This window comes from Sylvia atricapilla, chromosome 33, assembly GCF_009819655.1.
Source record: "Sylvia atricapilla isolate bSylAtr1 chromosome 33, bSylAtr1.pri, whole genome shotgun sequence".
NCBI lineage: Eukaryota > Metazoa > Chordata > Aves > Passeriformes > Sylviidae > Sylvia > Sylvia atricapilla.
In genome coordinates this window covers 233,183-256,977 of record NC_089172.1, presented here as the reverse complement: position 1 = coordinate 256,977, position 23,795 = coordinate 233,183, and the positions used below count along the sequence as shown (strand labels likewise).

Here is a 23,795-nt window from a genome sequence, read left to right as displayed (position 1 = left end):
GGATTTTTGGGGATTCCTCTGGGTGTTCCCCAGCCAAAATCATCCCAAAAATTCATCTGTGGGGTCTCTGCCCTGGACGGGGTGAAATATTAATAAATTGTTAATAAATTGCTAATAAATTGTTAATAAATTGTTATTAAATTGTTAGTAAAGTGGTAATAAATTGCCAATTAATTGTTAGTGGATTACCAATAAAATGTTAATAAAATATTTTGAAATGTTTATCATTGACTAGATTAGTTAATGATGAATTGGATAAATAATAAATTATATTTAAAATAAAGACATTTAAACATTACATTACATTACATTGTATTATTTTATATTATTTATTATTATTTCATATTGTTTTATATTATTTTATATTATATTGTATTAGATTAGATTAGATTAGAGTAGAAATATATGTATAAATTAAATACAAAATTAAATAGCAATTAAGTAAATATTTACAATTAACATCATTATAAAAAGTCCAAACTTAATATTTAACCATGAATGTGTCATTAAAGAAATACTTCATAAAATACCAACAAATTATTAATAAAATGTAGATTAAATTGTAATTAAATTAATAGCGATATATAAAAATAATCAAAATTTTAATAATGAAATATAAAATATATAAATAGATTAATAATGAAACATTGACCAACTACGAATAAATTAATAATAAATTATCGACGGAACATCGATAAATTAATGACGAAATCCCAATAAAACATAAATAAATTCATCACGAATGACCGACCAACTACAAATAAACGGACAATAAATTATTGACGGGATATTATAAAATTAATGACGAAACATTAATAAATTAATGATGAAACCCGATGGACTCATCCTGGGATGAGGAAATCTCCGCCAGACTTTGGCTTCGGGGTTGTGAAACATTCCGGTCACCGAGTTTATCCTGCGGGGGATAAAAGCGGCTCCTTGGGGATCTCCACACCCTCAGCGGCTCCTCCTCGGCTCCTTCCTCCCGCAGGACACTCAGGTGAGTCTTTACCTGCCCAGGTGAGACTTTTTTGGGGGAAAAAAATTGAGTTTTTCTATCAATTTTTGTCATTTTGGGGTTCTCTCCTTCCAACCCTCAAAAATTCTGCCCACAACCGGTGGAAATGATGAAATTCTGGGGGGTTTTGAGGCTCCAGTTGGAGGTTTGGGATGTTTTTGTCCTTTCCTCCCCAGGTGAGTCCTTACCTGCCCAGGTGAGGGTTTTTTGGGGGGAAAAAATGGGATTTTTCATAGTTTTTTTGTCATTTTGGGGCTGTCTCCCACCAACCCCAAAAAATTCTACCTCTGGTGGGTGGAAATGATGGAATTTTGGGGGGTTTTGAGGCTCCAATTGGTGGATTGGGATTTTTTTGGTCCTGTAATGAGGATCAGAGGTAAAACCCGCCCTAACAAAACCGGGGAGACAAAACCATCCGAGGATTTTTTCCTTCCTTCCCTCTGCTCCTTTTTTATTCCCTGGGAATCGTTAAAAAATGTGAGTTTTGAGGAAAATCCGAGTTCCAGCAGAAACTGCAGGAAAATCCGGGAAAGAGGAGAGGAAAAGTGGGAAAAATCTCAGGATTTGGGAAGCTTTGACCAGGGAAAAATCCTTTGGTGACAATTCCAGTGTTGGATACCAACCCCAATATTTAATAATATTCCCAATATTTGATAATGCTTCAAGCAAAGGAAAATTCAGTTTTATTTTTAATTCGAGCAAAAGAAAATTCGATTTTATTTTGAAATGTGAACAAAATAAAATTGGATTTTATTTCGAATTTTTTTTTGTTTTTAGGCTCGCCCAGGATGTCAGAGCAGCAGAAGCAGCAGCAGCAAATCCCGGCCCAGTGCCAGCAGAAATGTGGGGCCATTCCCAAAGGATCCCAGAAAAATCAGATTTCCCAAGGCCAAGTTTGCCAAAATCAGGCTCAGGCGAGCGTGAAGAGCCCCCAGCAACAGCAGCAGCAGCAGCAGAAATGCTCCAAGCAAAAATAGGAGCAGAAATCCTAAAATCCAAAAAAAAAAATTCTGAATTTTCCCAGACCTGCAGCCGCCCGCTTCGCCCTCCAGCAAAAAAATTAACCTCGTTAATGACGAAATGGGTTTAATTAAGCTTAAAAAAATAATTATAAATCAGTTAATTTCGTTAATTACGGGTGATTTCCCTTTTAATTCTGGGGTTTAATTTGGGATGTGGTGCAATAAAATGATGGAACTGCCTCGTGGTGGGTTTTTTCCTTCAGTTTTCCCTTCACTTTTTAAAAAAATTTTCCTACCCCAAAAAAATCAGATTTAAGTACATGCAAAGGCTGGCTTTGGCAAGCTGAGCCTCGTCCGTTTTATTCCAATAACTTGGAATAAAAATCCCCAAAACACGGAATAAAAATCCCCAAAATTTGGAGTAAAAATCCCCAAAACTTGGAATAAAAATCCCCAAAACTTGGAATAAAAGTCCCCAAAATTTGGAGTAAAAATCCCCAGAACTTGGAGTAAAAATCCCCAAAACTTGGTATAAAATCCCCCAAAACCTGACACAAAAAATCCCCCAAACTGGTAAAAAACTCCCCAAATTTTGGTATAAAACCCCCAAAATTTGGAGTAATAACCCCCAAACCCTGGTATAAAACCCCCAAAACTCAGTATAAAACCCCCCAAATTGGTACCAAACCCTCCCAACACTGAGAGAGGAAATACAGATCACAAAAGTGTGAAAAACACGAATTTAGCACAGCAAAGAGTGGAAAATTGTGAAGTTTTGGGATTTTTTAGGATGGGGAGACAAAATGGCGGATTTGGGGCGGGGCCTTGGGGCCTTCTCCTTGGCCGCCATTTTGTGATGGGTAATATATGTTATAATAATAATATAAAAAATGTAAATAATAATTATAATTATAATATATAAAATAAAATATATTTGTATTACAATGTATTATATATAGTATATATAGTATAATATATAAAATAATACTTATTTATATTATATAGCATATGGTACATATGATATATGATATCTAATATATGATATCTAATATAAAATATATTATATGTCATGTATTTTATATCATAAATCATATATCACATATCACATATCATACATTATATATTATATATTATATATCATATATTATAATATATATGTGGTTTTATGTTTGCCAAATTTTGTTTGCCAACTGGGAGATAGGATTATATAATTATATAGTATATATAATTATATACATTAAAATGTATATCTAATGTTATATATAATTTATATTATTAATAATATAAAAATATAAATTTTTTATAGCCGAATTTTTTAATGAATTTCTCTCTTGATAAAATCCGCTGAGCATTTATTATTACGATAAACAACACGAGAAACCTTGAAAAAAACCGAGACCTTGAAGACATGATTCCATTAATTTTTTTATTAATATTATTTTTGTTCTTTTTCCCCTCTGGGCATTCCAAAGCCGCGGGATTTCAGGGAATAAAAAAGGAACAGGAATTTTTTGGGAACTGCTGGAATTCCCGACGGGAATTCCCCCCCACTGTTAGTAAAAGGATAAAAACGCGTTAAAAGCTCTGCAGGGGATTAAAAAAAACCCCAAAACCCAACAAAAAACCAACCTCCCAAAAAAACCCAAAAAGAGGTTTGGAAAAACCTCTGGATGAGGAAAAATTCGGGATTTCCCTTTTATTTCTGCTCCAGGGGAGGGAATTTCTAAGGAAGTGAGCGCTGCTCTGGGATTTCCTGGAATTCCTGTTTTTTTTCTGGGATGGACACTGGGATTTCCTGGAATTTCTGCTTTTCCTGGCAACAAGGAATGACCACAGGGATTTCCTTGAATTCCTGTTTTTCCTGGGAACACGGGACAGGATCAGGTTGATTTTCCGGGATGGACACCGGGATTTCTTTACATTCCTGCTGTTTTTCCGGAATTTCCTGGAGTTCCTGTTGTTTTTCCGGGATGGACACTGGGATTTCTTGACATTCCTGTTTTTCCTGGGAACACGGGACAGGATCAGGGATGGACACCGGGATTTCCTGGTGTTCCTGTGGTTTTTCTGGGATGGTCACGGGGATTTCCTGGAATTTCTGTTTTTCCTGGGAACAAGGAGTGGGCGCTGGAATTTCCTGGAATTCCTGTTGTTTTTCCGGGATGGTTATCGGGATTTCCCGGCCCTGCTGCGTCTCCTGGGAACACGGGACAGGATCAGGTTGTTTTTCTGGGATGGTCACCGGGATTTCTTGGCATTCCTGTTTCTCCTGGCCACACGCAACGGGTTCAGGGACCGAAACTGGGATTGAGACAGGGATTTCTTTGCATTCCTGCTTTTCCTGGGAACACGGGACAGGATCAGGGATGGACACCGGGATTTCCTGGTGTTCCTGTTTTTCCTGGGCGCATGGAATGGATTCAGGGCACGAAACTGGGATCGAGACCGGGATTTCTTGGTGTTCCTGCTGTTTTTCCTGGATGGACACAGGGATTTCTTTACATTCTTGTTTTTCTGGGATGGAGACCGGGATTTCTTTAGATTCCTGTTTCTCCTGGGCGCATGGAACGGATTCAGGACACGAAACTGGGATTGAGACCGGGATTTCCTGGAATTTCTGCGTTTCCTGGGAACACGGGACAGGATCAGGTTGTTTTTCTGGGATGGACACCGGGATTTCCTGGAATTCCTGTTTTTCTTGGATGGTCACTGGGATTTCTTTCCATTCCCGCTGTTTTTCCGGGATCTCTTCGTCCTCCCGGCAGGATTTCCCCTCCTGGGCCGGGAGTTGGGTTTGGTGCTCCTCAGGTACCAGATTTTCCCCTTTTCCAGGTTCTGGGATGGATTTTTGGGGGATTTGGGGACACTGAGGTGGTTCAGGTACCGGATTTTCCTCTTTTCCTGGGATGGATTTTTCCGGGATTTGGGGATGTTGAGGCGGTTCAGGTACCGGATTTTCCCCTTTTCCTGGGATGGGTTTTTCTGGGATTTGGGGATGTTGGAGTGGGCTGGGTTTGGGGCTGGGTTTGGCCAGGCCCGGGGGCAGCGTCAGCTCCTGTTTGATTTGGGTTTGGTTCAGAGACATCTCTGCGGGACAACGGGACGGCCTGAGGGGGAAAGAGGGAATAAAATATAAAATAATATAAAATATAAAATATAGAATATAAAATATAAAATATAAAATAGAAAATATAAAATAGAAAATAGAAAATAGAAAATAGAAAATAGAAAATAGAAAATAGAAAATAGAAAATAGAAAATAGAAAATAGAATTGAAACCACAATAAAATATAAAATAAAATAAAATAAAATAAAATAAAATAAAATAAAATAAAATAAAGTAAAATATGGGATTTTTTTTTGCATTACTGGGAGGAGGATGACACAATTATTAATTATATTACATCACAGTATATTATACTGTATTTTATTGTATTATACTATATTCATTATATAATATATATTATATTTTATAGTTTATATATATGATATATATTATGTAGTATAGTATAAGATATAGTATATATATTATATATAACAGATATTTTATGCATAATATTATACAATATTAAATTATCTATTGATTCAAAAACAATTAAAATTATAAACAATTATTAACAATTCTTTAAAATATTTTTTATTATTTTAAGTTATTTTGTTTTATCTTTATTATTTAGTATAATTATTTTAATTATTAATACTACTACTACTACTGCTACTACTACTACTACTATTAGCACTACTACTTGTTATTATTACTATTATTTAAAAATAGGCTGAACCCAAATATTTCAGGGCCTTTGACGTGCCAGAAAATAATAATTAAAAAAAAAAAAAAAAAAAAAAAGGGAAAAAAAAAAGGGGAAAAAAAAAAAAAAAAAAAAAAAAAAAAAAAAGAAAAAAAAGAAAAAAGGAAGAAAAAAAAAGAAGAAAAAAATCTAAAAATAGAACAAATCAATGTGAGGCCAGGGGGATGCTTTGGACCTCTAAACTCCAAACAATTCCCACTTTTTGCCCCTCGATTTTCAACTTTTCCCTGGAATTTGGGGATTTTTCCAGCGAGCCGAGAGTTAAAATCAGAGAAAATCCCTCCCATTGCTCCACTCCGGTCCAAAATTTGTCTGGAAGGATTTGAGCTCCTCCCTGAGGCCGCGAGAGGAAAAATTACTCTCTTCCCTTTTTAATTATTTTTTTTTTTTTTTTTTTTTTTTACATCTGATAAAGCCTCAATTAAATAAGCAAGTCTTTAATTAAGATTAAAGAGCGCCCTCGTGCTGCCAAATTTGCATTTTTAAATTTGGTTTTTTCCTCCCCCCAAGGAATATTTTTCGTGATTAAAAATTAAATTACTGGATGAAAATGGAAGGGTTAAAAAAAAAAAAAAAAAAAGGGTTATAAAGTTACAGAAAAATCCATTTGGGTCGGGTTTTTTTTTTTTTTTTTTTCCCCAAAAAAGGAGAGAATTTCTGGATGATTAAAAATTAAATTACTGGGTGAAAATTGATTTTTTAAAAAAAATTTGGTTTATAAAATCACAATAAAATCCATTTTGCAAGAGAGAATTTGGTGCCTTTCCTTGGAACCCACAGAATTCCATCCCACCCCTGCCTCAGGACGGGTCTAATTTAGGATTTAATTACCCCCCGATTTAGGCTCGGCCTTAATTTGCCTCCCGGAGCCGTTTCCAACCGCCCACAAATTCCCTTTCCAGGAACCCTCCGCTGATCCCAAAGCCAAAATTTCCTGAAAGGCTCTGCCCGGGGAGCAGAATCCCAAAAATCCCCCCCAAAATATAGGGATTTTTCAGTCCCAAATATCTCCAAACTATTGGGGTTCTCAGTCCCAAATATCCCCAAAAATCTCAGGATTCCCAACCCCAAAACTCCCCAAAAATCTGGATTCCCAATCCCAAATATCCTCCCAAAATTTCAGGATCCTACATCCCAAACCACCTCAAAAAAAATCTCAGAATTCTGAACCCCAAACCTGCCCGAAAATTCCAAGATTTTCAGCCCCAAAACCTCTCAGAATTCTGAATCCCAAATATCTCCCCAAATTCTAGGATTTTCAGCCCCAAAATCCCGGGATATCCAACCCCAAATATCCTCCAAAATTCCAGGATTTTCAGCCCCCAAATCCCGGCATCCTCAACCTCAAATATCACCCAAAATTCCAGGATTTTCAGCCCCAAATATCACCAAAAATTCCAGGATTTTCAGCCCCAAAATCCTGGCATCCTCAATCCAAAATTCCAGGATTTTCAGCCCCCAAAATCCCAGCATCCCCAACCTCAAATATCACCCAAAATTCCAGGATTTTCAGCTCCAAACCTCCCCAAAATCTCGAGATCCTCAACCTCCAAACATCTCCCAAAATTCCAGGATTTACAGCCCCAAATTCCATAATTTTCAGCCCCAAACCTCCCCAAAATCTCGAGATCCTCAACCCCCAAACATCTCCCAAAATTCCAGGATTTACAGCCCCAAAATCCGGGCACCCCCAACCTCAAATATCACCCAAAATTTCAGGATTTTCAGCTCCAAACCTCCCCAAAATCTCGAGATCCTCAACCCCCAAACATCTCCCAAAATTCCAGGATTTTCAGCCCCAAATTCCATAAATTTCAGCCCCAAACCTCCCCAAAATCTCGAGATCCTCAACCCCCAAACATCTCCCAAAATTCCAGGATTTACAGCCCCCAAATCCGGGCATCCCCAACCTCAAATATCTCCCCAAAATTCCAGGATTTTTAGCCCCCAAAATTCCAGGATTTTCAGCCCCAAAATCCCGGCATCCCCAAACCACCTCCCCGGCCTCACCCAGGCGGTGCCGAGGGAGCAGCGGGAGCGGAGCCGGTGCCGGAGCCGAGGAGATTTGGGATCTTTTATAGGGTTTGGGAGCTCCGGGAACGAGTCCGGCTGGCCCCGATGAGCTCACGGCTCTTTCACAAGAGCCCGGCCCCGCCGCATTTCACACGTAGGCGCTTCCCAGGGAGAGGATCCCGAGTTCATTCCCTGGTGAAATGTGGATTTTTTTTATCCTCTGGAAAAATAGATTCCAGGGGGATTTGTTCCCTGCGTGAATCTCAGGGGATTTCTGCCTGGAAAAAAAAAAAAAAATCTAGGGAATTTATACAGGTTTTTGGGGTTTTTTTCCCCCCCTGGAAAAAGTTTTGGTGAATTTATTCGCTGGATAAAGTTTCAGGGAATTTGTTCCCTGGATGAAGTTTCAGGGGATTTATACAGGAATTTCTCCCCTGGATAAAGTTTCAGGGAATTTCTCCCCTGCATAAAGCTCAGGGAATTTCTACCTGGATAAATCTCCAGGGAATTTCTCCCCTGGAAAAAGCTCAGGGAATTTATCTCTTGAATAAAATTTCAGGGAATTTATTCCCTGGAAAAAAGCCCGGGGTCATTCCATAGCTAAAATCTCCTCTCTGATATCTGAAATTCCTGGGATTTATTGGGAATTTGGGATAATTTGTGCTTCTCTCCTCTGCTCTTCATCAATGAATCCTCCAAAGCGGGATTTATTTGGAGCAGGGATGGGTTTTCCCAGGAAGAACTTCCTGGATTTCCTTCAGCTCAGAAGGATTTCCTGGAAATTCCAGGGATTTCTTCCTGGAAAAGGAGGAATTCCCAGTCAGGGTCTGCCCAGGGAGGTTTTCCAAGGGATTCCTGGACACACCTCAGGGCCTTTGGAAAGGTGTCGATCCACCAAAAATTTGGCTCCATGATCTTGGAGGGCTTTTTCCAACTTTTCCAACCTCAGTAATCCTGGAATTCTCTGGATCAGCAGGGAACTGAGCTATCTCCAGGATTTTTATTTTATTGTATTTTTTTAAACAATATTGAAAGGGGTGGTTTTATTTTTTCCCATCCAAATGGGGGGGAATTCCAGGCCCCGTGGAATTCCGGAATGGGATTTAGAAAGGTTCTCCAGCCTAGGTGTGAGATAAAGGGGAATTTCTTCTCAGGATTCCTAATTCCTAATCTCCCCAAATATCTCGGGATTCTGAATCCCAAATATCCTCCAAAAATCTCGGGATTCTCAACCCCAAATATCTCAGATAATCTCACAATCCCCAATCCCAAATATTCCCCCCAAAATCTTGGGATTCCCAACCCCAAATTTCTCCAAAAATCTTGGGATTCTCAACCCCAAATATCCCAAATAATCTCAGAATTCTGAATCCCAAACCTCCCCCCAAATCACGGGATTCTCAATCCCAAACCTCCCCAAAAATCTCAGGACCCCCAATCCCAAATACTCCCAAAAATCTTGGGATCTCCAATCCCAAATTTCCCCGCAGAATCCCGTATGCCGCACATTCCCTGAGGATTATTTCATCTTAAAATAAAACATTTCTGGAGCTGGAAAACCCTCAGAAATCCCATCCCAATGCCCCAAATCCGCGGGATCCATCGGGAGCCGTGAGGGGAGGACGAATTCCCGCTCTAGAGACGCCGCCGTGTCCCAACCCCAACCCCAGACGGGGAATTTTGGGAATTTCATCACCTTTTGGTCACCCCGAGGGAGGTTTTATCAGATGGAGATCCCGACTGACTGATCCGGTCCTGAATCACCTCCCGGAATTCCTGGGCAGAGCCTGGAAACGTGGAGAAACTTCCTCTCATCCTCTTCCTCAAACCGTCCTCCGGAATTCCAGAAAATCCCGGGATTTTCTGCCCCGTTGTTTTATTTCCTAAAGGTTAGATGGGGCCCACGGAGAAATCCGGGATAATGGGAATTGTCATGGGAATTGTCCCTGGGTTTGGAAGGGGATGATCCCAAAAGTCCTTTTCCAACCCAAACCGCTCCATGATCTTTGGATTTTTTTCTCGGATTTTCTCATTATTCCAGGATTTTGTGTTTCTGTCGTTCCACCATTCCGTGATTCCCTGATCCTCTCATTCCATGGTTTTCTGATTCTCTGATTCTCTAATTCCATAAGTTTCTGATTCCCTGACTCCGTTATTCCATGATTTTGTCATTTTATGATATTACAATCCTTTTATTCCATGATTTTCTGATTCCCTGACTATGTTATTCCATGATTTTATGACTCCATGGTCCTCTAAATCCATAATTTTGTGATTTTTCTGATTCCATCATTTTCTGATTTTCTGATTTTCTGATTCTCCGACTCCATTATTCCATGATTTTCTGACTCCTTGATCCTTTAATTCCGTGATTATCCCATTCTACTATTTCCTGATTCTCTGATTCCCCGATTCCCTATTATTCCACAAGTTTTCCATCATTCCACCATTTTCCCATTCCACAATCCTCCAATTCCATCATTTTCCCATTCCATGACCCCCCAATCCCACAATTTTCCCATTCTCCGACCCTCCACCATTCCCTAATTCTATTTTTCCCACCATTTTGTCATTCCCTGACCCCGTTTTTTTCTTTTTTTGCCCTGCCAAGGAGCAAACAGAGAATTTCACCACCTCCAACCTTCCACCTGGATTTTTGTGCAACATTCCCGAGGGAATTCTCCTCCACCAGCTTGGGACATTTTTTATTTCAGAAAAAAAAAATATATATATAAATATATAAATATATATAAATATTCCTGGAATATCTCGGTGCCAAATTTAAACCCTGAAGTTGCGACACCCAGGGAATTAAACACAAACACCGGGAGGGAGAGACCTGACCCCAAACCTAATCCTAAACCCGATCCTAAACCCCGTCTGGAGATCAGGAGATGCAGCCTGACCTCAAACTGGTTTGGATCCAGTCTGGGAACAGCCCCAGAGGTCACTGAGCTGCAATTTCAGCATAAAAATTCTGAATATTTCTTTTTTAAACTGGTTTGGATCCAGTCTGGGAATGCTCCAGAGGTCACTGAGCTCAACCTCAGCACAAAAATTCGGGATTTTTTCTAATTCCTGAATCTAGTCTGGGAATGGCCCAGAGGTGACTGAGCCCTCTGGATTCAGGAGTTTGGAGCAGACATTGGAGGATCCAGTGGGAATTTTTTTGTCATAAAAAATGAATTTTTTCCCCCTAAATTTGGGATTTTTGGGCACACAGGGGAGGATCCAGTGAGAATTTTTTTCTGGAATAAAATTGATTTTTCCCCCCTAAATTCGGGATTTTTTGGCACACAGGGGAGGATCCAGTGAGAATTTTTTTCTGGAATAAAATTGCTTTTTTTCCCCCTAAATTCGGGATTTTTTTGGCACACAGGGGAGGATCCCGGGGACCTTTTGCCCCGCTGGATTTCAGCCGTGACTCAGGAGCCGCCGAACCGGCCCAGCCTCGCCCTTTCCCTCCTTGCTGTGTCCAGCACCGGGCTGGACTCATCAAACAAAAGATTTAATTAGCAGCTGCTGGATGACTTAATTAGCACCTCCAGCAGCGTCTGCCGGGGTCGGGCTGCGGCCCGTCCTGGAGCAGCTCCACGGCTGGAGAAGTTTTGGATTCCCTGGAAGTGTCTGAGGTCAGGCTGGATGGAATTCTGGAATGGTTTGGGTTTAGAAAGGACCTTAAAGCTCATCTGGTCCCAAATTGCGTTCCAATTCCACTTGGAATTCCAAATTCCAATCCAAATTTGGGACTGGAATGGACTTTAATGTTTGGAATTCTGGAACGGTTTGGGTTTGGAAAGGACCCTTAAGGCTCATCCGGTTCCAAATTGAGTTCCAATCTCAACTGGGATTCCAAATTCCAATCCAGTCCCAAATTGGAACCGGAGGAGCTTTAACGTTTGGGTTTCTGGAGTGGTTTGGAATTCTGGTTTGGAATTCTGGAATGGTTTGGGTTTGGAAAGGACCCTGAAGCTCATCCAGTCCCAAATTAGGTTCCAATTCCAACTGGGATTCCAATTTTCCAATCCAGTTCCAAACTGGAACCAGAAGAGCTTTAAGGTTTGGAATTCTGGTTTGGAATTCTGGAATGGTTTGGGTTTGGAAAGGATCCTGAAGCTCATCCAGTCTCAAACTGGGCTCCAATCTCAACTGGGATTCCAAATTCCAGTCCAGTTCCAAATTCCATGATCCCAAACCATCCCATGATCCCAAACCATCCCAGAATCCCAAACCATCCCAGAATTCTGGGCACGGGCCAGGCAGGGACCAAAGGGGACGTGGCTCAGACGCTCTTAATTATTAATCCGTAATTAAAGAGCTGCAAACGAGCTGCAAGACGAGAAAACTCCTCTCATTAAGAGCCCCAAATTCCCGATTTTGGCGATTTTACAGCGCTCAGGGCAAAAAAAAAAAAAAATCAGAGAGAACGAAACTCCTCACCCAGGTCACCCTGAGAGGGTTTAATGACTTAATTAACTCTCGGTTTTGCTAATTAGGAGCTCTTTTGGTCTGGGCCAGGCCCGGGGGGAGGTTAAACCTGGATTTAGGGTCAGGATAACCCCGGTGACTTTTCTGAGCTCAGGTTTTTTGTGGGGTTCATCTCCTCCGCTGGGATTGGGAGAAAACGGCGAGCCCGGGGTTGTGATTTTAATTATTTTAATGATTTTAATGATTTTTAACGATTAACTCTCACCCCCAGCTCATGGAACTCACAGAAAGGAGTAAATCCAAAAGAAATACCTTTTTTATTTGAATTTTTAAAATTATTTTTGGGAGCTCAAAGACCGATAATGGCCTTTCCCAGCTGCATCAGGAGTTGATACTCTATTAAAAAATCGGAAGTTTTTTTAAACTTAAAAATATAATTCTTTTTTTATTTAAAATTTTTAAAAAATTTAATTTTTCTTTTTCCAAGAGGTCAAGGAAGGCTCAACCGTGTCCCTGTATCCCAAATTCCTTCCAATCCCCTGCTCCTGGAAAAACAGGTCCTGGAAAAAGCTGGGAAAGGATGAACTTGCAGCGAGTCCGTCACCCGGGGGGAAAAATGGAGCAACGGGGGAATTGAGTTCTTTGATGGGATGGGGAAAGTTGTGGGGTTGTTTCAGTGAGGCAACCGGGGCCCTGCGGGGGAAATTAGGGGTGAAATTAGCGCCGGGAATTAATTAGCAGGAGGTTTTTAAAGAGACAAGAAATCAGGGCTAAATTTAGGCTGGGAATTAACCGGAGGTTTTCAAATAGGGAATAAATTTGGGCTAAATTTAGGCCAGAAGTTAGCAGAGGTTTTCAAGGAGCAGGGATGAAATGGAGAATAAATTTAGCCTGGAAATTGGCAGGAGGTTTTTAAAGAGAGAAGAAATCAGGACTGAATTTAGGTCGGGAATTAGCAAGAGGTTTTCAAATAGAGAAGAAATTATGGATTAATTTAGGCCTGGAATTAGCAGGAGGTTTTTAAGGACAGAAGAAATCAGGAATAAATTTAGGGCACGAATTAGGAGGAGGTTTTCAAGTAGAGAAGAAATTATGGATTAATTTAGGTCCAGAATTAGCAGGAGATTTTCCAGGAGCTGGGAAGAAATTAAGACTAAATTTAAACTGGGAATTAGCAGGAGGTTTTTGAATAGAGAAGAAATGATGGATTAATTTAGGCTGGGAATTAGCAGGAGATTTTCAAGAAGAGAAAAAAACTATGGATTAATTTAAACAGGGCATTAGCAGGAGATTTTTCCAGGAGCAGGGAAAAAATCAGGACTGAATTTGGGCTTTCCCAAGCTTTGGGCTGGAGCTTGGGGAGGATTTTTGGGGACATTTTACAGCCGAGTGTCCCAGACCTGAGCAGGAAAAATTTAATCGGAATTGTCCTGATCTTGGGCAGCTTGGGAGTAATGGAAACATTCTGGAATTATTCTGGAATTATTCTGGAATTATTCTGGAATTAATCTGGAATTATTCTGGAATTATTCTGGAATTCTGGAATGGTTTGGGTCAGGAGGGGATTTTAAAAAAGGGATCTTAAAAAATCATCTCCTTCCCACCTCCAACCACGGGACACCTTTGCTGTCCCTGGTGGCTCCAGGTTGGACTTGGACACTCCAGAGGTGGAAAAATCCATGGAATTCCTTAGATTCCCACCCAGGGGAACAATTCCTGCCCCCAAAATCCCATCCAAATTCCATCCCCTGATCCCATTCCTCGGTCCCTGAGGAAAAAAAAAAATCCCTCTGGAGCTTCGCTGGAGCTGCTGCAGATCCTGGGAGGGGCACGAAGGGTTTGGGACGAGCCAAATCCAACTTTTATTTTTTTCCTGGAGACGGGAGAGAGGGAGGATCCCAAGGGAGGATCCCAAAGGATTTTTTTTTCCAGAGATTTTCTTCCCTGAGCAGGGCGATGCTGCGCTCTGGTGGTTGGGGACACTCAGGAGTGTTGGGGACATCCCGATCCTGTGTCCCCTCCTGGGAAAAAAAGGGACATTGAGGAGTTGGAGAATGTCCAGGGATGGGAATGGGAACACTGGGAAAAATGGGAATGGAGAATCCCGAGGGAGCTGGAGGGGCTCAGTCTGGAGCAAAGGGGGATCCAGGGGGATTTGGGATCTTCCAGGGGGGATTTGGGATCCTCCAGGGGGATTTGGGATCCTCCAGGGGAATTTGGGATCCTCCAGGGGGATTTGGGATCCTCCAGGGGGATTTGGGATCCTCCAGGGGGATTAGGGATCTGATCCCAGGGAACGGCCTCGAGCTGGGCCAGGGTTGGAAATTTGGGATGATTTTTCCATGGAAAAAGGGTCGGGAATCATCAGGAAGGACTCAGGGATCCCCATCCCTGGAGGGAATTCTTGGAATTTTGGGGATTGTTCCCAACCTCCAGGATTTTGGGAGATTTTATTGTATTTTTTTCCCCTCACCTGGAAGACGCTGCCAGGTGAAGGAGGAGGGAAAAAATCCCTAAAAAAATAAAAAATAAAACGAACACGAGAGGAGGAGTCGGGTGGGGCCGGAATGAGGCTTTGGGAAGGGCGCCGCGCCCGAAATAGAAATTTTGGCAGCAGAACAAAGGGGGAGAAAAACAAATAAAAAAAGAAAAAAATAAAAAGGAAAAGAAAAAAAAATTAAATATTGGCTCTTTTGGGGGTTATTTTCCTCTTCAAAATGAACCCACGAAGGTGCTGAGCAGGTTTTTAGTGACTTAAAAAAATTCATCTCCTGTTTTTTTATGTTTTTGTGTTGAACCACTGAAAAAATCCCACCCAAATTTTTTTTTTTTTTTTTTTTTTTTTTTTTTTTTTTTTAGGAGGATTTTTATTTTTGGCTTGAGCTCGGCCGGTGTCACCTGAGAGTCACCGGAGTCACCTTCCCGCCAGGTGACAACCCTGGGGACACCCCGAGGTGACAAAAACTTCCTCCCGCCAGCCCCGTGTGACTTCCCCCGTCATCGCCTCCTTATCTCCTCCTTATCTCCCAGCCACAAAAACAGCAATTCTTTTTATTTATTATGATTATTTTTAAAAAGGTAATTAAAAATCTGCTCAGCGCCTTCGTGAGTTCATTAAAAAAAAAAAAAAAATTAAAAAAAAGGAGATAAATTTTTTAAGTCACTGAAAATCTGCTCAACACTTTCATGGGTTCATTGGGACACAAAATAAATTTTTAAAAAAGGGAGATAAAATTTGTAAGTCACTAAAAACCTGCTCAGCGCCTTCGTGGGTTCATTTTGAACAAAAAAATAACCCCAAAATCCAGAAGATGATTTGTTTGCTTTTAAAGTCACTAAAAGTCTCCTCCTGGTGATCCCGAGCAAAGCCTGGCCCTGGTGACACCAACTCTTGGAGAATTTGGGGTTCTTTTTATTACTTATTACTAATATATTATTTATTAAATAGAATCTGTTATTTTTATTTTATTGCATTTTAAATTTTTTTATTTTTTATTTGTATCCCTATTTCTTTTTCAATTTTATATTTTGCTTTAAATTTAATTCTTTCTTTATTAAATATATTTAGCACTACTCATTACTTATTACTCGTTACTTATTAATGAATATATTAAATATATTAGTATAGTAAAGATATTAAAGTTATTAAATATATGAAATATATTACATACTTATCTTCATTATTTATTATTTATTATTTATTATTTATTATTTATTATGAAGGTTTTGGTGGATAATGAGCTGCACCCACCACATGGAGGAATTTATTTCCCTGTTCTCCCTCAGCAGATCCAAATCCACATCCAAAATTTGCCCAAAACCCTCCAAAATTTGCCCAAAAACCTCCAAAATTTGGCCAAAAACCTCCAACATTTGGCCAAAACCCTCCAAAATTTGGCCAAAAACACCCCAAAATTTGGGCGTTGAGGTGAAACCGCAGAGCTGGAGAATTCCATGGAAAAAAATTAGGAAAAATTCCTTTCCCAGGGACGGAAAAAACCCCAAATCCTACAAATCCAAAGGGTTCAATCCCCCCATAAAACAGCCCCAGGGGGAGGCTGGGGCTGCTGGGGATGCCGGAGAGGATTAATTACATTAATTACCTCGTGTTAATTAGCCTGAGAAGGTGACACGGAACCCACTCATTGTCCGGGATGAGTCACCCAAGGGATCGACCCGGCCCTATAAAAACCCGCCGGGATTTGGGATTTGGGTCGCCGCTGGAAGCTCCTCCCGGCCCTCCCCAGGGAGCCGGGTGAGAATTTTGGGGGATTTTCAGGGAAATCTCTGGAATTTGGGGGATTTTCAGGGAATTTTCACGAAATTTTCAGGGAATTCTGGGGAATTTTCAGGGAATTTTCAGGATTCCCGGAGCACATGGATGGGGAATTTGGGGGGAATTTTCGAGGAATTCTGGAATTCTGGAGTGGGGATGGGGATTTAGGGAATTTTCAGGGAGTTTTCAGGGAATATTCAGGGAATTCTCTGGAATTTGGGGAATTTTCATGGAATTTTCAGGGAAATTGGGGAATATTCAGGGAATTCTCTGGATTCCCAGAGCAGGGATGGGAATTGGGGGAATTTCTCCATCCTTAAAATGTTCAAGGGAGAGTGGGGCAGAGTTTGGGGTTTTGGGGATTGGGGGTTTGATGTTTTGGGGATTTGGGGTTTTGGGATTTTGGGAATTTGGGGTTTTGGGGATTTGGGGTTTTGGGAATTTGGGGTTTTGGGGATTGGGGATTTGGGGTTTGGGGAATTTGGGGTTTTGGGGGTTTGGAGTTTGGGAATTTGGGATTTGGGGTTTTGGGGTTGGTGGGTATGCGGGGTGAGGTTTGGGAAAAAAAATAGCGGCTGCTTTTGGGGCGGGATTGGGGGATTCTGGGAAGAAATTTAGAATTGGTTTTAGAAAAAAATAAACTCCTCATTTTGGGGTGGGATCTGTAGATTTCAGGCAGAGATCTGGGGTGACTTTGGAAACAAAAAGAATCTCAGCTCATTTTAGGGTGGGATTCTTGGATTTCAGGGAAAAAAAATCCAGGATGGTTTTATCCTCATTTTGGGGTGGGATTGGTGAATTCCAGGGAGAGATCCAGAGTGGGTTTAGAAAAAAATCCCATCTGGTTTTGGGGTGGGATTGGGAGATTCTGGGGAGACATTTGGGGTCACTTTAAAAAAAAAAAAAATCCCAGTTTGTTTTGGGGTGGGATTGGTGGATTCCAGGGGGAAATCCTGGGTGGTTTTAGGAAAAATAACTCCTGATTTTGGGCTGGGGGTCGGTGTTTTCCAGGGACACGTCCCCATCCGTGTCCTTCCCGTCCCGCCACGCTGTCCCCAAGATGTCCTGCTACCTGCACCAGCACCCCGTGCCGCTGTCCCCTGGTGTCCCCTCCCTGTCCCAGCGGTGTCACTCCACCACCTGCGTCCCCCAGGCCACCCTCGGCCTTGTCCCCCTGCAGCGGGCGGCGTCCTCCAGCCTGTGCCACCAGCAGAGTGTCACCTGGGCCGTGCCACTCGCCAGGAAGGTGACAACGCCGGTGCCACACCAGCTGGGGGTCACCCAGACTGTCCCCAGGGGGGTGACAACGCCGGTGCCACACCAGCTGGGTGTCACCCAGTGTGTGCCACAGCAGCTGCAGGTGCCACAGCGGTGCCCACCTGTGCCACAGCAGCAGAAGATTGTCCCCAGGTGTGTCACCACCTGCGTGCCGCAGCAGAGTGTCACCGGTGTCACCCAGTGCGTGCCACAGCAGCTGGAAGCGCCACCTTCCCAGTGTGTCCCTCAGCAGCAGAAGATTGTCCCCAGGCAGGTGACAAGCTGCGTCCCCCAGCAGCAGAAGATTGTCCCCAGGTGTGTCACCACCTGCACGCCCCGGCCGCCGTTTGTCACCCAGGGGATCCCGCAGCAAGGTGCCACCAGGTGTGTCCCCCAGCAGCGTGTCACCGTGTGTCCCCAGCAGGGTGTCCCCAGGTGTGTCACCTCCTGTGTCCCCCAGCAGCGCGCGGCGCAGGGCGTGTCCTACCAGTGGGTGACAGTCCCCCGGCAGTGGCAGAGTGTCACCCCCAGTGTCACCCAGCAGTGGCAGAGTGTCACCAGCGGTGGTGGCCCTCAGCAGTGGCAGAGTGTCACCAGTGGTGGTGGCCCTCAGCAGTGGCACGGCAGGTGTGTCACCAAGTGTGTCCCCCAGCAGTGTGACAGTGGCGGGGTCAGCGTTTGTGTCCCCCAGCAGAGTGTCCCCAAAGGTGTCCCCCAGCAGCATGGGATAATTTGTGTCCCCCAGCAGAGTGTCACCCAGTGTGTCCCCCAGCAGAGTGTCCCCAAGGGTGTCCCCCAGCAGTATGGGACAATCTGTGTCCCCCAGGAGAGTGTCACCCCATATGTCCCTCAGCAAAGTGCCATCCAGTGTGTCCCCCAGCAAGGTGTCACCCAGTGTGTCCCTCAGCAAAGTGCCACCCCGTATGTCCTTCAGCAAAGTGCCACCAAAGGTGTCCCCAAGGGTGTCCCCAAGGGCGTCCCCAAGGGTATCCCCCAGCAGCATGTGACAATCTGTGTCCCCCAGCAAAGTGTGACCAAAGGTGTCCCCAAAAGTGTCTCCCAGCAGTGTGGGACAATCTGTGTCCCCCAGCAGAGTGTCACCCAATGCGTCCCCCAGCACGGTGTCACCCAGTGTGTCCCTCAGCAAAGTGCCACCAAAGGTGCCCCCAAAGGTGTCCCCCAACAGTACAGGACAGTTTGTGTCCCCCAGCAAAGTGTCACCCCATGTGTCCCTCAGCAAAGTGCCACCAAAGGTGTCCCCAAAGGTGTCCCCCAGCAGTGCGGGACAATTTGTGTCCCCCAGCAAAGTGTCACCCCATGTGTCCCTCAGCAAAGTGTGACCAAATGTGTCCCCAAGGGTGTCCCCAAATGTGTCCCCAAGGGTGTCCCCCAGCAGCATGGGACAATCTGTGTCCCCCAGCAAGGTGTGACCAAGTGTGTCCCCCAGCAAAGTGCCACCAAATGTGTCCCTCAGCAGTGTGGGACAGTTTGTGTCCCCCAGCAGAGTGTCACCCAGTGCGTCCCCCAGCAAAGTGCCACCAAAGGTGTCCCCCAACAGTACAGGACAGTTTGTGTCCCCCAGCAAAGTGTAACCAAATGTGTCCCCAAGGGTGTCCCCCAGCAGCAGGGGACAATCTGTGTCCCCCAGCAAAGTGTCACCCAGTGTGCCCCTCAGCAAAGTGTGACCAAATGTGTCCCCAAGCAAAGTGCCACCAAGGGTGTCCCCAAGGGTGTCCCCAAGGGTGTCCCCCAGCAGTCGGGTGCAGTGAAGATCTCCAGCCACTCCAAGAAATTCTGCTCGGCCCCCAAGTGGCCCTGGTGACACGGAGGGTGACGGGGACAAACGTACGAATATTTTATATTTATATAAGTATGAACTTAAATAAACATTCGTGTCTGATCTCAGATTAAAATCTTGAGTTTCTGCTTCTTGGTGGTTTTTTTTTAATCTAATTTTTTTAAAAAGTGCATTTAAGCATTATTATAATTATTTTATTAATAACTAAACATTAATAATTGATAATATAATATTTACGTAATGCGACATTTATTCAACATGAAATATTTATTTAAAGAGAATGTTTATTTAACAGAAAGACGTATTTAATATTAAATATTTTAAATCGGGATTATTAAATACTTAAAATCAAATCCTGGAATTCTTTGGGTTTCAGGGACTTTTTAGATCCACTTAAAATTGGGATAAAAAATCCTGGAATGGTTTGGGATTGAAAAGGAACCTGAAATCCCAAAAAATCCCATCCCACAGGCAGGGACTTTCCCTTATCCCCGCTTTGGACGTTCCCAGGGGTGGATTTATCCCAAATATCCCAAATAAACCAGCCCAGGGAATTCTGGGATGGTTTGGGATGGAAAAGGAACCCGAAATCCCAAAAAAATCCCCCCCAAAAATCCCACCCCAGTCCCAGGGGCAGGGACAGTCCCTTATCCCAAACGGATCCAACCCGGCCTTGGATATTCCAGAGGTGGAAAAATCCATGGAAAAACCTGGATTGAGGAACAATTCCTGCCCCCAAAATTCCCCCTAAATTCCCCCTGTCCCTACAATTCCTGAGGGAAAATCCCTCTCCAATTTCCCTGGAGATCCTGGGAGGGGCCATTCCCAAAAATCCCCCCAAATTCCACAAAATCCCCCAAAATTCCCGTGACTTTTCCCGTGGAACCTTCCAGAAAATCCTTCTGAGGTGAACAGGGAAGGGCGGGTCCCACGTTTTGGGGTCACGGGGATTTCGGGGACGTTTCGGGGTTGACGCCTGACTCAACCGTGCCTCAATTTCCCCCGGCTTTTAATTGGGAATAATTAAAAAAAACTCCCCCCTCCAATATCCCAGAAACCACCGGGAGATGAAAGGGCCTGGAAAATGTTAATTAAGGAGGTCACTAATTAAGGAGGTTTTTAATGGCAGGTCACAAGAGGGGGGAATTAGCAGCTCCCCTTGATCCCGAGTTTTTCCGAAGGATTTGGGATCGTAAAAACCCGGATTATTCCCGCCTCTGACGCTTGTTTATTCCCTAAAAAAAAAAAAAAAAAAAAAAAAAAAAAAAAAAAAAAAAAAAAAAAAAAATTAGGTGAAGGGATTAAAAATTTAATTGTTGTTGTTTTTTAGGGGAGGGAGAATCCATAAAAGGGAGAAAGAATCTGGGGTGGGGTCGGGATTTTTTTCTGAAGCCCTCAGAATTTTTTGGGATGGGCCTGGAAAAGGAATGTCCCTGTCCCATCCCTGTCCAGTATTAAAAAAAATCCAATATTCGAAAATAAAATTCCAATAATCCAAAATTCCTGTATTCAAAAATTCCAATATTTAAAAACCCCAATAATCCAATATTCAAATTTTCCAATATTCCAATTTTTTTGTTGTTTTTTGAGGGGTTTTTTTGGTGGGTTTTTTTGGGGAGCAAGAAATGGGAATTTTGTGGGGGTTTTGTGAGTTTTTTGTGGGTTATTTTGGGGTGTTTTTTGTGGGGGCTTTTTTGTGGGGTTTTTTGCTGGATTTTTTTGGTGTTTTTTATGGGGATTTTTTAATGGGACAAAGAGGGACCAAAAGCAGGAAATGGGAATATCTGGGTTTTTTTTATTTTTGGGATGAGCCCGTTCCCTTCTCCCCTTTTGTGGTGCCAGTTAAAGCGTCTCCTCTTTGTGACGGGGAAATTTTTTGGGAACTACCAAATCCCAGGAAGGAATTTCCATGTCCCAATAATTATGGGATGGGCCCGAATCCTTCCTGGGTTGACTTTCAAAGGGATTTTTCACCACGGGAATGAGGAATTCCTGCTTTCTTTTTCTGGGGGGTAAAAATTTGTGGGTTTTTTGAGTAAAAATTTGATTTTTGGAGGTGGTTTTTTGGGGTTAAAATTTGGTTTTGGGGGGTTTATTGGGGTAAAAAATTTGATTCTTGGGAGTGGTTTTTTGACGGGTAAAAATTTAATTTTTGGAGGGTTTTCTTTGGGTAAAAATTTTATTTTTTAAAGCTTCTTTTTTTTAGTAAAAATTTGTTTTTGGGGGGTTTTATTTTTGGCTAAAATTTTGATTTCTTTTGCTGGAATTTCAGGATCGAGGATGATATTTCCAGGATTTTATTTGAGGTTTTTCCTGCTCCAATTTTTTTTTTTTTTTTTTAGGATCCAGCACATCCCCTTGAGGAGCCGCACGTGGGTTAAACAAAAATTAAATTAATTAAAGCCTCGCTCGAGCCCAACCCAGAATTCTCCCTGGGGCCATTTTGAGCTCCCATAAAAACCCGGCCGAGGTCGGGATTTTCCTGGGCACTTCCCTCCGGATTTTCTCCTTCATGATCAGGGTAAGTCCTGCAAATTTACCCCCCAAATTTAATTTTTTTTTGTTTTGTTTTTTCTTTATTTTTAATTCCTAAATGAGGAAAAAATCGGGAGGGAATTTGGCCCAAATGGGATTTTTTTGGGGAGGGTTTTTGGGGGATTTTTTGGGGGTTTTTTTAGGATTTGGGTCCATAAAGGGAATTGGAAGAACCGAGGCAGCTCCTCTGAAGGAAACGGAGAAATTCGCTGCTGATTTTAGTATTTTAATTAAAATGATATAATAAATACAAAATTATATAAATTTTAGATATAAAAATAATGTATATATAAATAATATAGAAAAGTAATATATATATAAAAGGAAGGGGAGGGAAAAAAGGAGGGGGGGAAGGAAGAAAAAAAGAAGAAAAGAAAAATAAAGGTATAAAACCACCAGAAAAAAAGGAAAGGAGAGGGAAAGAAGAAAAAAACAAGAAAGGAAAAAAAAAATCACAAAAAACAAACAAACAAAACGGGAAAAAAAGAGAAAGAAACAACAACAACAAAAAAAACCCAGACAAAAAAAAAGAAGGAAAAAAGAAAGGAAAAATAGAATAGAATAGAATAAAATAAAATAGTAAAATAAAATAAAATCTAGATTGTAAAATAAAATAACATAACATAAAATAGAGTAAAATAAAAGAACATAAAAAACCATAAATAAATAAAATCTAGATAATAAAATAAAATAAAATCTAGATTGTAAAATAAAATAAAGCATAAAGCATAAAGCATAAAACATAAAACATAAAACATAAAACATAAAACATAAAACATAAAATGGAACAGAACAGAACAGAACAGAACAGAACAGAACAGAACAGAACAGAATAGAATAGAATAGAATAGAATAGAATAGAATAGAATAGAATAGAATAGGAAAAAAAAAAAAAAAAAAAAAAAAAAAAAAAAACAAAATAAAATAAACAGCGATTTGCCCTCAGGGCCCCAGCTCCGCCCCAGCCCCATTCATGACCCCAAATCCCTTTACGGAATCAGAGTTCCAGAAAACCCCAAAACCCGCCCCGAGCCCGTGGCCACCCCCGAGACTTCCACTGGGCGCCTCTTTCATCTCCCCGAGAACTAAAATTAAAAGGTTGAACCCGGGGAAGATTCTGGAAGAGCTGGCACAAACCGGTCTGGGCGGAAAATCCGGATTTCATTCCGGTTTGCCCAGGGCAGAGCCAAGGGATGGGAGTTTTGTTCTCTCCGCTCCCAAACCCAGCCCGGGTGGTGAGTCATGAAATGGCAAGTTCGGGTGATGGATCATCCCCAAAAGTTGTGGTTTTGGGGTTTTTTTGGTTGGAAATAATTGTATTATTTGAGTTTTTTTTTTTTTTGGAAATAATTGTGGGTGTTTTGTTGAAAATAATTGGGTTTTTTGTTGGAAATAATTGTATTTTTTGGGGGTTTTTTTGTTGAAAATAATTGTATTTTGGGGGGTTGTTGAAAATAATTGTATTTTTTTGTTGTTGGAAATAATTGTATTTAGGGGTGGGTTTTTTGTGTTGAAAATAATGGTATTTTGGATTTTTTGTTGAAAATAATGGCTTTTTTTTTTAATAATTTTATTTTGGAGGGGTTTTGTTGAGAACAATTTTTTTGTTGGAAATATTTGGGATTTTTTTTGGTTTTTTCATTGAAAATAATTGTATTTTGGGGGGGTTTATTCTTGGAAATAATTGTAATTTTGGAGT

The 23,795-nt window shown here is 41.7% G+C and overlaps 2 protein-coding genes across 2 annotated transcripts; one reads left to right on the top strand and one right to left on the bottom strand.

Annotated features, from left to right (window-relative positions):
• Positions 1-1,486: 1,486 nt before the first annotated feature.
• On the bottom strand, positions 1,487-5,076 carry LOC136373191 (magnetosome-associated protein MamJ-like). Its single transcript, XM_066338115.1, has 3 exons — positions 4,931-5,076; positions 3,901-4,534; positions 1,487-1,530 (listed from the first exon to the last, which is right to left on the bottom strand). Exons 1-3 carry the CDS (start codon positions 5,063-5,065, stop codon positions 1,487-1,489), a joined length of 813 nt encoding a protein of 270 aa, XP_066194212.1. The 5' UTR covers positions 5,066-5,076.
• Positions 5,077-17,566: 12,490 nt separating this feature from the next.
• Positions 17,567-19,585, top strand: LOC136373190 (TSC22 domain family protein 1-like). Its single transcript, XM_066338114.1, has one exon. It carries the CDS (start codon positions 17,567-17,569, stop codon positions 19,583-19,585), a length of 2,019 nt encoding a protein of 672 aa, XP_066194211.1.
• The last annotated feature ends 4,210 nt before the right edge of the window (positions 19,586-23,795 follow it).